At 37.4% G+C, this 13,212-nt stretch overlaps 1 protein-coding gene across 1 annotated transcript in view; it reads right to left on the bottom strand.

Annotated features, from left to right (window-relative positions):
• Positions 1-457: 457 nt before the first annotated feature.
• LOC127870087 (eukaryotic translation initiation factor 3 subunit M-like) overlaps positions 458-13,212 on the bottom strand; it is a 68,650-nt gene continuing 55,895 nt past the window's right edge. Inside the window, exons 9-10 of the mRNA XM_052412750.1 lie at positions 2,296-2,439; positions 458-1,261 (exon numbers count right to left, since the gene is read on the bottom strand). Coding sequence (XP_052268710.1) covers positions 1,053-1,261; positions 2,296-2,439 — 353 coding nt within the window. The 3' untranslated portion in view covers positions 458-1,052. The remainder of the gene's footprint in view (positions 1,262-2,295; positions 2,440-13,212) is intronic.

Consider the following 13,212-nt stretch of genomic DNA (forward strand, 5'->3'; position numbering starts at 1 on the left):
ACAATGAAAATTTTTCTAACTGAATTAAATGTATAGCCTAGATACTGCACACTCATATTCCAATGCTTGTGAACCGGTGATATTTTTCATACTGTTGAATGACAGTTTGACTAAACATATCCTTCCATAGTTATTTGTGTTCATATGTTACATTAATAATCTTTGTAAACACGGAAACGTCGTCTGTCGATTCATTGAAGGTGACACACTACCAAGTTATATTTACTATCGCTCGGAACGCAACAACATGTTAAACATAATTTACATTTTTTCAAATGTGCTGATCAACTACACGATATATTTTGTCATACACCAAAAAATACCATCGCTACATGTTTGTTGTTCTTGTTTACAAACTTGTATTTATTCTTCTAAATTTGGGAAACTTTTCAGTAAAGAAGTCTTTTGTCTTGTACAAAAACTTGTACATCAAACATCAATGTCACCAACACAAAAATATACCAGGATTATTTTATTTCTTAAATACACAGATGTAAAGCATTTTTCAGGTGTTATAATTTAATGTTGCTTTATTTTTATCAATTACAACATCTAGCTTATTAATTTACCAACACGACTATTCACTGATGAACACATTAAATAAATATAGACATTCATTTGTTTTTTGATAGGGGCAAGTGAAATGCTGTGCATAAAACATTTATCTTGTTAATAATACTACTAAAATAACTGTTTAATATGCACACCACCTCACTTGCCCCTCAATGTCAACTTGACAAACATGAAAGCTGAAATTTTTTAATCACTAAGCAACAATTGTCATTCATGATTTTTAAAAAAATAATTACACCTACGAAAATCGCTGTCACAAACAAGCACTTCACAAATCAAGAGAAAACTCTGACACAATGATCAAAGTATTAGTCTGGGAACTTTGAATTCTACAATCTTTTAGTCACGCAAGTCTAATGTGATCCGGGTAGGCAGACAATTGCAAAAATGTTGTGATTTAGTTTGGCAAAAGCTTGCAAATCTTTTGAAATAGACTTCAGAAAACAATCTTTTGCTTTTTAAGGTGTACACTGTCTGGTCTACTGTGGTACAGTCTGTGCCTGCTGCTGCATGATTTCTAAGGCCCGGAGGTTGGTCTGCACATTGCTGAGGTTTTGTTGCCAGCGTTGCAGGTTCTGGTGCAGCAGCTGCCAGTGCTGGCGCCCAAACGTGCGGTGCATCGTGGCCGTGATGATCACCTTGTGCTGCAGCTGGTCAATCTTCACCTGCACAGCCCGAGTCCTAACCACTGAAATAGAAAGTATTAAGTTTTAATTGGTTTGTTAAATCCAATGTATTTTGTTTGTTTCTGCTGACCACAAATCTGTCTTTTCTTTGAGAAAATTAAATAACTTGATGCTTTTTTATTGAGATTGATAGTACTGTTTCAAGGAAATAGGTATAAAAAGTGTCTGTATTAAGCCTTCAAAACTGTTCATTTCCATTTCCTTGGTAAAAACAGTCAGGTCTATGAGAACTTGAGAATGCTCCCATTCAAAAGGAGACACCACATTCAATATACCGTTGCATAACAATTTTGTATCATGAATTTCTATTATAGATATGTATCATAGATAATGTTCAAAAACTCCTTAGGGAATAAATTCTGTTCACCGCACTAAATGACATTCTGTATCATAAAATTAAATGTTCCGAACTTTGACACACTTTCTTTACCCATAACCACCAATCTAAAAACAAAACTAAGGCTCAAAAGTTTACCACTTAACTACCAGTAAACAACAGAACAAAGGACAAAGTTATTCATTAAACTTAAACATTTGCATTACCAAGCTAGGTCTGCATGAAAGCTACTAACACATATTTCCGAACAATACCCCTAATGCACAGAGTTATTTAGAATTTTATAAAGTAATTTTTGATCTTAATCTGGACCCAACTGGTCACAACTTGAGTACAATAATAAACAATCTACACAAAAACATTCCATTACAATACCTCCATCCATGGCCAAGTCAATATGCAAAAATCTTTTTGTTCCATTTTTAGTAAATGTGACTGTGACATTACTGGCCCAAATGATCCTCAATGTCAGTTCTTCTCATAAGCAACCTTAATACAAGATTGTAATGCAAAACCTCCATTTAAATTCACTTTATTTCCTGGAAACCAATTCCATAGCTGCACTGTATTCAATCCATAGCTTGATCTCCATGGAAGCTTGTTATATTTTAAGTTTTTCAGGTCAATCCAAACTGAAGTTATTGACCTGAAACAACCTCTTTGCTGTTTCTATATTTAATACTACTGATGTTCACATACCATCAATAATGAAGACCTCCACATCATCTTCATTCAGGTCCATCTCTTTCTGTATGCTCTCATAGTCGATCTCCTTCCTTGTCTCGGCCATCTGCATGAACGTCAGTAGACGCATCTTACGCAGGTTCTCATCATGTGACAGACCTGGTGGTGTAACGAAATTGAAGGAAAATGTGTAATGATTAAGAAATAATCCACGGGTAACCGTTGGTTATTGCGGTAATAACCAACGGTATGGAGTTCATTCGTAGGAATTAAACCACGAGGGCGTAGCTCGAGTGGTTTGATAACAAGCATCGGAACTCCATACCGTTGGTTATTACCGCAATAATCAACGGTTACCCGTGGATTATTTCGATTCTAACACGTTTTCAAAATAAGTTATCCGCGATTTAGAGGTTATAAATGAAAATTATATTAACCGAACGTCCTCCACTTTTCCGCGAAAACGTGACGTCACCACAACAATTACAATCAAATGACGTCGTCTTCATTCATAAAATGTGCGCGGACAATCAAAGTGATGTCACTTTAAACAACCGTTGGTATATCGGGGTAATAACCAACAGTAGTTTTTCTTCTTTGTATATAAAAAACAAGTCACGTGCCGTGGTAGAATTAAAGATAAAGCTTTAATGGTAACAGGGTTTTTAAAAAATGTTGAATAATTGCTTATGCTTTCTTCTAAATCACTGGCTGAATGAACTAGAGCTTTGTCACAGACCTGACGAATACCCCCACATGCCGCATTGACACATAATATTTTGCATGTCGTCTTCACAAAAAACAGCGGACACCATGCTCAATTTTTAAAACGCACTAAGTGACCCCTTGACCTAGTTTTTGACCCAGAAAGGCCCATGTTCTAACTTGGCCTTAAGATCATCTCCATAAAACTTCTGACCAAGTTTGGTGAAGATCGGATGTAAACTACTTGAATTAGAGAGCGGACACCATGCTGAATGTTAAAAAACGCACTATGTGACCCTGTGACCTAGTTTTGGGCACGGAATGGCCCATGTTCAAACTTGTCCTAGAGATCATTTAGATAAAACTTGTGACCAAGTTTGGTGAGGATTGGATGAAAACTTCTTGAATTAGAGAGCGGACAACATGGTGAGGTTAAAAACGCACTAAGATACCCCGTGACCTAGTTTTTGATCCGACATGACCCATATTCAAACTTGACCTAGACATTATCTAGATACAACTTCTGACCAAGTTTGGTGAAGATTGGATGAAAACTACTTGAATTAGAGAGCGCACAACATTGTGATGTTTAAAACGCACTAAGTGACCCCTTGACCTTGTTTTTGACCCGGCATGACCCATATTCAAACTTGCCCTAGACATTATCAAGATACAACTTCTGACCAATTTTGGTGAAGGTGGATAAAAACTACTTGAATTAGAGAGCGGACAACATGGTGAGGTTTAAAACACACTAAGTGTCCCAGTGACCTAGTTTTTGACCCGGCATGGCACACGTTCGAACTTGACCAACACATCATCTAGTTACTAAGTCTAACTTCTGACCAAGTGTGGTGAAGATCGGATTAAAATACTTGAAATAGAGAGCTGACACCATGCTCAATGTGTAAAACGTACTTAGTGACCCTGTGACCAAGTTTTTGATCTGGCATGGCCCATGTTCGAACTTGGTCTTCAGATCATCTAGATAAAACTTCTGACCAAGTTTGGTGAAGATCGGATGAAAACTACTTGAATAAGAGAGAGGACACCATGCTGAATGTTAAAAAACGCACTAAGTGACCCCATGACCTAGTTTTTGACCCGGCAAAGCCCATGTTCGAACTTGGCCTTAAGATCATCTAGATACAACTTCTGACCAAGTTTGGTGAAGATCGGATGAAAACTTCTTGAATAAGAGAGCGGACAACATGCTGAATGTTTAAAACGCACTAAGTGACCCCGTGACCTAGTTTTTGACCCGGCAAGGCCCATGTTCAAACTTGACCTAGACATTATCTAGATACAACTTCTGACCAAGTTTGGTGAAGATCGGATGAAAACTACTTGAATTAGAAGGACACTTAATACAGACAGACCGACCGACAAGTTCACTCCTATATACCCCCCTAAACTTCGTTTGTGGGGGTATAATGACCTTAGCCCAAAAACTTTTTTTTTAACATGTCATGAAGCTATATTTCCCTTTTAATGTTTTGTTTATAAATAATTTCCCAAAATTGAAGGTTAAGCCATTTCCCCGCATCAGGACAAAAGCCCTGTAAATAATTATGTTGTTAAAAACAAGGGCTGTTTGTAAAACATGCATGCCCCCAATTTGGGCTGTCAGTTGTAGTGGCAGCCATTGTGTGAATACCGCATCAGGACAAAAGCCCTGTAAATAATTATGTTGTTAAAAACAAGGGCTGTTTGTAAAACATGCATGCCCCCAATTTGGGCTGTCAGTCGTAGTGGCAGCCATTGTGTGAATACGTTTTTTGACCTTGACCTTTGATCTAGTGACCTGAAAATCAATAGGGGTCATCTGCCAGTCATGATCAATGTACCTATGAAGTTTCATGATCCTAGGCCTAATTATTCTTGAGTTATCATCAGGAAACCAATTTACTGTTTTGAGTCACTGTGACCTTGACCTTTGACCCAGTGACCTGAAAATCAATAGGGGTCATCTGCCAGTCATGATCAATGTACCTATGAAGTTTTATGATCCTAGGCGTAAGCATTCTTGAGTTATCATACGGAAACCATTTTACTGTTTTGAGTCACTGTGACCTTGACCTTTGACCTAGTGACCTGAAAATCAATAGGGGTCATCTGCCAGTCATGATCAATGTACCTATGAAGTTTCATGATCCTAGGCCTAAGCATTCTTGAATTGTCATCCGGAAACCATTTTGGAGTCACTGTGACCTTGACCTTTGACCTAGCGACCTGAAAATCAATAGGGGTCATCTGCCAGTCATGATCAATGTACCTATGAAGTTTCATGATCCTAGGCCTAAGCATTCTTGAGTTATCATCCGGAAACCATTTTACTATTTCCAGTCACTGTGACCTTGACCTTTGACCTAGTGACCTGAAAATCAATAGGGGTCATCTGCCAGTCATGATCAATGTATCTATGAAGTTTCATGATCCTAGGCCTAAGCGTTATTGAGTTATCATCCGGAAACCATCTGGTGGACGGACCGACCGACCGACGGACCGATATGTGCAAAACAATATACCCCCTCTTCTTCAAAGGGGGGCATAATAAATTATGATTGAAAGATAACATTGCAATAAGGCAGATGTTAATAGAGATGTATGGCTTGATAAACAGAAATGTTGAAGTAGAAAACTCGAAAGAAATATACATATGAAATGTGGACATGACATCAAGATTTTTCACTGGACTCATTGGATGTCTGCCATTACTCTAGCACTTACAAGAGGTGACATTTAAAATAGAACAAGAATATCAGTAAAACTGATGGATGCTCCCCAATGATGCTTTGTCGATATATGTGTTAATTGTGTGGAAACAAGGGCTGTTTGTAAAACATGCATGCCCCCCATATGGGCTGTCCGTTGTAGTGGCAGCCATTGTGTGAATACGATTTTTGTCACTGTGACCTTGACCTTTGACCTATTGACCTGAAAATCAATAGGGGTCATCTGCGGGTCACGATCAATGTACCTATGAAGTGTCATGATCCTAGGCAAAAGCGTTCTTGAGTTATCATCCGAAAATCATTTTACTATTTCGGGTCACCGTGACCTTGACCTTGTGACCTCAAAATCAATAGGGGTAATCTGCAAGTCATGATCAATCTACCTATGAAGTTTCATGATCCAAGGCGTATGCGTTCTTGAGTTATCATCCGAAAACCATTTTACTATTTCGGGTCACGGTGACCTTGACCTTTGACCTAGTGACCTCAAAATCAATAGGGGTCATCTGCGAGTCATGATCAATCTACCCATGAAGTTTCATGATCCTAGGCGTATGCGTTCTTGAGTTATCATCCGGGAAACCATTTTACTATTTCGGGTCACCGTGACCTTGACCTTTGACCTAGTGACCTCAAAATCAATAGGGGTCATCTGCAAGTCATGATCAATCTACCCATGAAGTTTCATGATCCTAGGCGTATGCGTTCTTGAGTTATTCAAAAACCATTTTACTATTTCTGGTCACTGTGACCTTGACCTTTGACCTAGTGACCTCAAAATCAATAGGGGTCATCTGCGAGTCATGATCAATGTACCCATGAAGCTTCATGATCCTAGGCCCAAGCGTTCTTGAGTTATCGTCTGACAACCACCTGGTGGACGGACAGACCGACAGACAGACCGACCGACATGAGCAAAGCAATATACCCCCTCTTCTTCGAAGGGGGGCATAAAAAGTGAGACCTTGAGAAAATCTAATATTAGCCTCAGTGACCTTGACCTTGACCCCAGTGACCTCAAACCTCATCAAAAGGTAGAGTTCCATGCAAGGTACCTACATGCCAAATATATAAGAGAGCGGTCAAATATTGAAGGCGCTATGAGAAACTGTGACAAAAGTGTGAACAAAAATTCTATTATTAGCTTTGGTGACCTTGACTCCAGTGACCTCAAACATCATCAAAAGGTAGAGGTCCATGCAAGGTACATACATGCCAAATATAAAAGAGATCGGTGAAGTATATGCTATGAGAAACTGTAACAAAAGTGTGATGGAAAAATCTATTATAAGCCTTGGAGACCTTGACCCCAGTGACCTCAAACATCATCAAAAGGTAGAGGTCAATGCAAGGTACCTACATGCCAAATATGAAAGAGATCACTAAAGTATTGAAGGCGCTATGAGAAACTATAACAAAAGTGTGAAGGAAAATCTATTATTAGCTCTGGTGACCTTGACCCCAGTGACCTCAAACGTCATCAAAAGGTAGAGGTCCATGCAAGGTACCAACATGCCCAATATGAAAGAGATTGGTAAAGTATTGAAGGTGCTATGAGAAACTTAACAAAAGTGTGATGGAAAAATCTATTATAAGCCTTGGAGACCTTGACCCCAGTGACCTCAAACATCATCAAAAGGTAGAGGTCAATGCAAGGTACCTACATGCCAAATATGAAAGAGATCACTAAAGTATTGAAGGCGCTATGAGAAACTATAACAAAAGTGTGAAGGAAAATCTATTATTAGCTCTGGTGACCTTGACCCCAGTGACCTCAAACGTCATCAAAAGGTAGAGGTCCATGCAAGGTACCAACATGCCCAATATGAAAGAGATTGGTAAAGTATTGAAGGTGCTATGAGAAACTTAACAAAAGTGTGACGGAAAAATCTATTATTAGCCTTGGTGACCTTGACCCCAGTGACCTCAAACGTCATCAAAAGGTAGAGGTCCATGAAAGGTACCTACATGCCAAATATGAAAGAGATCTGTAAAGTATTGAAGGTGCTATGAGAAACTGTAACAAAAGTGTGACGGAAAAATCTATCATTAGCCTTGGTGAACTTGACCCCAGTGACCTCAAACGTCATCGAACGGTAGAGGTTCATGCAAGGTACCTACATGCCAAATATGAAAGAGATCGGTAAAGTATTGAAGGCGCTATGAGAAACTGTAACAAAAGTGAAGGAAAATCTATTATTAGCTTAGGTGACCTTGACCTTGACCCCAGTTACCTTAGGTAGATAGAGTTATGGTTCTTAGTCACTGCACTTCTCCTACATGCCATCTGTTTATATTTCAAGTTTCAAGTAAATCCCTTTAGTAGATTTAGAGTTATTCTCCGGACAAAAATTTACTTTGAAATTAAATAAAGGGAGATAATTCAAAAACTAAGGTAGATAGAGTTATGGTTCTTAGTCACTGCACTCCTCCTACTTGCCATCTGTTTATATTTCAAGTAAATCCCTTTAGTAGATTTAGAGGACAAAAATTTACTTTGAAATTAAATAAAGGGAGATAATTCAAAAACTAAGGTAGACAGAGTTATGGTTCTTAGTCACTGCACTTCTCCTACTTGCCATCTGTTTATATTTAAAGTTTCAAGTAAATCCCTTTAGTTGATTTAGAGTTATGCTCTGGACAAAAATTTACTTTGAAATTAAATAAAGGGAGATAATTCAAAAACTAAGGTAGATAGAGTTATGGTTCTTAGTCACTGCACTTCTCCTACTTGCCATCTGTTTATATTTAAAGTTTCAAGTAAATCTCTTTAGTAGATTAAGAGTTATGCTCCGGACAAGAATTTAGTTTGTACGGAAGTGCGGAAGGACAAACTGGCAACTATATGCTCCCCATATATATATATATGGGGAGCATAAAAAGAATGCTGTCACAACATTGGTGCAGACAAGGATTTATTAAAATCAAAATGTCTGTTAATGAATGAATCAAAGATTTCCACTAAATTCCTTAAAAATGTATCAATTATTTAGAAATCTAACTAAATATTTTATATGCAAATGAATAACAATGATTGTACTTTATGGACATACAAATACATATAGAGCCTAGCTGACCATATTATATGAAGGTAAAAATGAAGTTGATATTCCTCTTTGACATCTCTAAAAGTAAAGCTCTTGCACATTTTTTCATCCCATTTGTCTGTAATTCATGTAAGGGCAACAATCATCTATCTATTCAAATTTAAGTTGGGGGGGGGGGGGGGACACATGTCTGGCTTCAAATAATGAAGAAGAAAGGCAGTGTTGCACTAAACGCAGTAAGAACTTCAAAGGAGTGAAACTCTTTTATCATTCCAGGGCAATTTTTATAGCACCATTGATCTTCTACACAAGACAATAGCCTTACATAGAATTTTTATGATGCGCTGACCATACAAATATCCCTACCAGGTGTCAAAACAAAAAAGTTATGTTTATCAAGACTGATTTTCTAACAAACAACAAGATGTGTTTGTGAAACACAATGTCCCCCTATATGATGTTTGCCCTTGTAGGATGACCTTGACCTTGTGAAGGATGTCCTTGACCTTGACCTTTCACCACTCAAAATGTGCAGCTCCATCAGATACGCATACATGCCAAATATCAAGTTGCTATCTTCAATATTGCAAAAGTATTCATAAAATAAGCGATTTGGGCCACATATATTTGACCTCTGACCTTGAAGGATGACCTTGACCTTGACCTTTCACCACTCAAAATGTGAAGCTCCATGAGATGCACATGCATGCCAAATATCAAGTTGCTATCTTCAATATTGCAAAAGTATTTATTAAATAAGCGATTTTGGGCCACATAAATTTGACCTCTGACCTTGAAGGATGACCTTGACCTTGACCTTTCACCACTCAAAATGTGCAGCTCCATGAGATACACATGCATGCCAAATATCAAGTTGCTATCTTCAATATTGCAAAAGTATTTATTAAATAAGCGATTTTGGCCACATATATTTGACCTCTGACCTTGAAGGATGACCTTGACCTTTCACCACTCAAAATGTGCAGCTTCATGAGATACACATGCATGCCAAATATGAAGTTGCTATCTTCAATATAGCAAAAGTTATTGCAAAATGTTAAAGTTGGCGCAAACAGACCAACAGACAGACCAACAGACAGGGCAAAAACAATATGTCCCCCACTACTATAGTGGGGGACATAAAAATTGACAGCCTTGTACAAAGGGTGAAAATGAAGCCAAGATTTTCCACTGGACTCCTTGGATATCTCCCATTATTCTAGCACTTTGACTGTTTACACAAAACATAGCAATATAATGTGTAGCAACATCGTGCAATATACAATAGAACAAATGGAATTAAAAATAGAATGTCAATGTATGAAGGGTGAAAATAAAGCCAAGATTTTCCACTGGACTCCTTGGATATCTCCCATTATTCTAGCACTTTGACTGTGTACACAAAACATAGAAATATAATGTGTAGCAACATCGTGCAATATACAATAGAACAAATGGATTAAAAATAGAATGTCAATGTATGAAGGGTGAAAATAAAGCCAAGATTTTCCACTGAACCTCTTGGATATCTCCCATTATTCTAGCACTTTGACTGTGTACACAAAACATAGCAATATAATGTGTAGCAACATCGTGCAATATACAATTGAACCAATTGATTAAATACAGAATGGCAATGTATGAAGGGTGAAAATAAAGCCAAGATTTTCCACTGGACTCCTTGGATATCTCCAATTATTCTAGCACTTTGACTGTGTACACAAAACATAGCAATATAATGTGTAGCAACATGGTGCAATATACAATAGAACAAATGGATTAAAAATAGAACATCAATGTACGAAAGGTGAAAAAAGCCAGGATTTTCCACTGGACTCCTTGGATATCTCCCATTATTCTTGCACTTTGACTGTGTACACAAAACATAACAATATAATGTGTAGCAACAGTGTGGAATATACAATAGAACAAATGGATTAAAAATAGAATGTCAATGCATGAAGGGTGAAAATAAAGCCAAGATTTTCCACTGGACTTCTTGGATATCTCCCATTATTCTAGCACTTTGAGTGTTTTATACACACAAAAAATAAAGAGAATGTGCAACAACATCGTGCAATATACAATTGAATCAATTGATTAAATATATAATGTAAATGTATGAAGGGTGAAAATGAAGCCAAGATTTTCCACTGGACTCCTTGGATATCTCCCATTATTCTTGCACTTTGACTGTGTACACAAAACATAGCAATATAATGTGAAGCAACATTGTGCAACTCACAATGGAACCAATATTAAATATAGAATGTTAATGTATGAAGGGTAAAATTGAAGTCAAGGTTTGCCACTGGACTCCTTGGAAATCTCCCATTATTCTTGCACTTTGATTGTATACACACAAAAAAGATAGACATACAATGTGTAACAACAAAGTTTAAAATATTTCAAGTACTGTCATAATAAGTAAAGATAATTCACTTTTAACTGTTTGTTGAGATTGCAATAACACCACATTGCTGTTACTTCCCTATGCATCCTTTACACTAATTTCTGTAAGCATAATATAAACAAAAACTAGAAAAACAAGATATGTGTTTGTCAGAAACACTATGTCCCCTTCTGCGCCGCTCTGAAGCTATATATTTGACCTCTGACCTTGAAGGATGACCTTGACCTTTCACCACTCAAAATGTGCAGCTCCATGAGATACACATGCATGCCAAATATGAAGTTGCTATCTTCAATATTGCAAAAATTATGGCAAAATGTTAAAGTTGGAGCAAACAAACAAACCAACCAACCAACAGATTAAATATTTATATACTGATATATGCATCTTATATTCTAACAAGGGCTGTTTGTAAAACATGCATACCCCCCCCCCCCCATATGGGCTCTCAGTTGTAGTGGCAGCCATTGTGTGAATACGTTTTTAATCAATGTGATCTTAACCTTTGACCCAGTGACCTGAAAATCAATAGGGGTCATCTGCCAGTCATGATCAATTTACCTATGAAGTTTCATGATCCTAGGCCTAATTATTCTTGAGTTATCATCAGGAAACCATTTGACTGTTTCGAGTCACTGTGACCTTGACCTTTGACCTAGTGACCTGAAAATTGATAGGGGTCATCTGCCAGTCATGATCAATTTACCTATGAAGTTTCATGATCCTAGGCGCAAGCATTCTTGAGTTATCATCCGGAAACCATTTTACTATTTCGAGTCACTGTGACCTTGACCTTAAACCTAGTGACCTGAAAATCAATAGGGGTCATCAGCCAGTCATGATCAATGTTTTTATGAAGTTTCATGATCCTAGGCGTAAGCATTCTTGAGTTATCATCCGGAAAGCATTTTACTGTTTCGAGTCACTGTGACCTTGACCTTTGACCTAGTGACCTGAAAATCAATAGGGGTCATCTGCCAGTCATGATCAATGTACCTATGAAGTTTCATGATCCTAGGCCTAAGCATTCTTGAGTTATCATCCGGGAACCATTTTACTATTTCGAGTCACTGTGACCTTGACCTTTGACCTAGTGACCTGAAAATCAATAGGGGTCATCTGCCAGTCATGATCAATGTACCTATGAAGTGGACGGACCGACCGACGGACCGACCGACCTGTGCAAAACAATATACCCCCTTTTCTTCGAAGGGGGGCATAAAAATAAAAACAAGAGATGTGTATGTCAGAAACACAATGTCCCCTACTGCGCCGCTTTTTTTTTTACCTTTTACCTTTAAGGATAACCTTAACCTTTCACCACTCAAAATGTGCAGCTCCATGAGATACACATGCATGCCAAATATCAAGTTGCTATCTTCAATATTACACGAAGTTATTGCAAAAGTTTAACCAAGGTTAAAATTTGTGACAGACAGACACATACAATGACAAACAGACAGGTCAAAAACAATATACCCCCAATCACTCGATCCAGGGGCATAACAAAATTATAATTATTATGATGATGATGTCTAACAAAACAAAGAGGACAAGTGAAGTATAAATCAAACGTATTAAAAGTAGTGTACATTTGACATTGTTTGAATTGATCCTTTAAAGGGACCTTCAACCACAAATGACGAAAAAAGAAAAGTTCTAAAATACCGTTTTTTTTTTACATTATTACAATTATTAGTTTATATTGATTAAAATATCATGACTGGTATATTACATTACCTGAAAAAAATCATATTTTCAGTATATTCGGTAATAAAATTTTGCAATGTGAAAGCGAAAGTACATCACGAAAATAGGTGACACAACAATATACACACTATAAATAACGCAAGTAGATCATTTTATATATAAAGTATATACAATTCACTACGCATGCACAAATTGCATTCCTGTGTTTACCACGTGACGATGATGATCAATCTACTTGCGTTATTTATAGCTAAACTGGTAGTTACCTGGTAGCTGTACCCAGTAAAATTTATTACCGAATATACTGAAAATATGAAGACTT

This window comes from Dreissena polymorpha, chromosome 1 (genome assembly GCF_020536995.1).
Source record: "Dreissena polymorpha isolate Duluth1 chromosome 1, UMN_Dpol_1.0, whole genome shotgun sequence".
NCBI classification, from domain to species: domain Eukaryota; kingdom Metazoa; phylum Mollusca; class Bivalvia; order Myida; family Dreissenidae; genus Dreissena; species Dreissena polymorpha.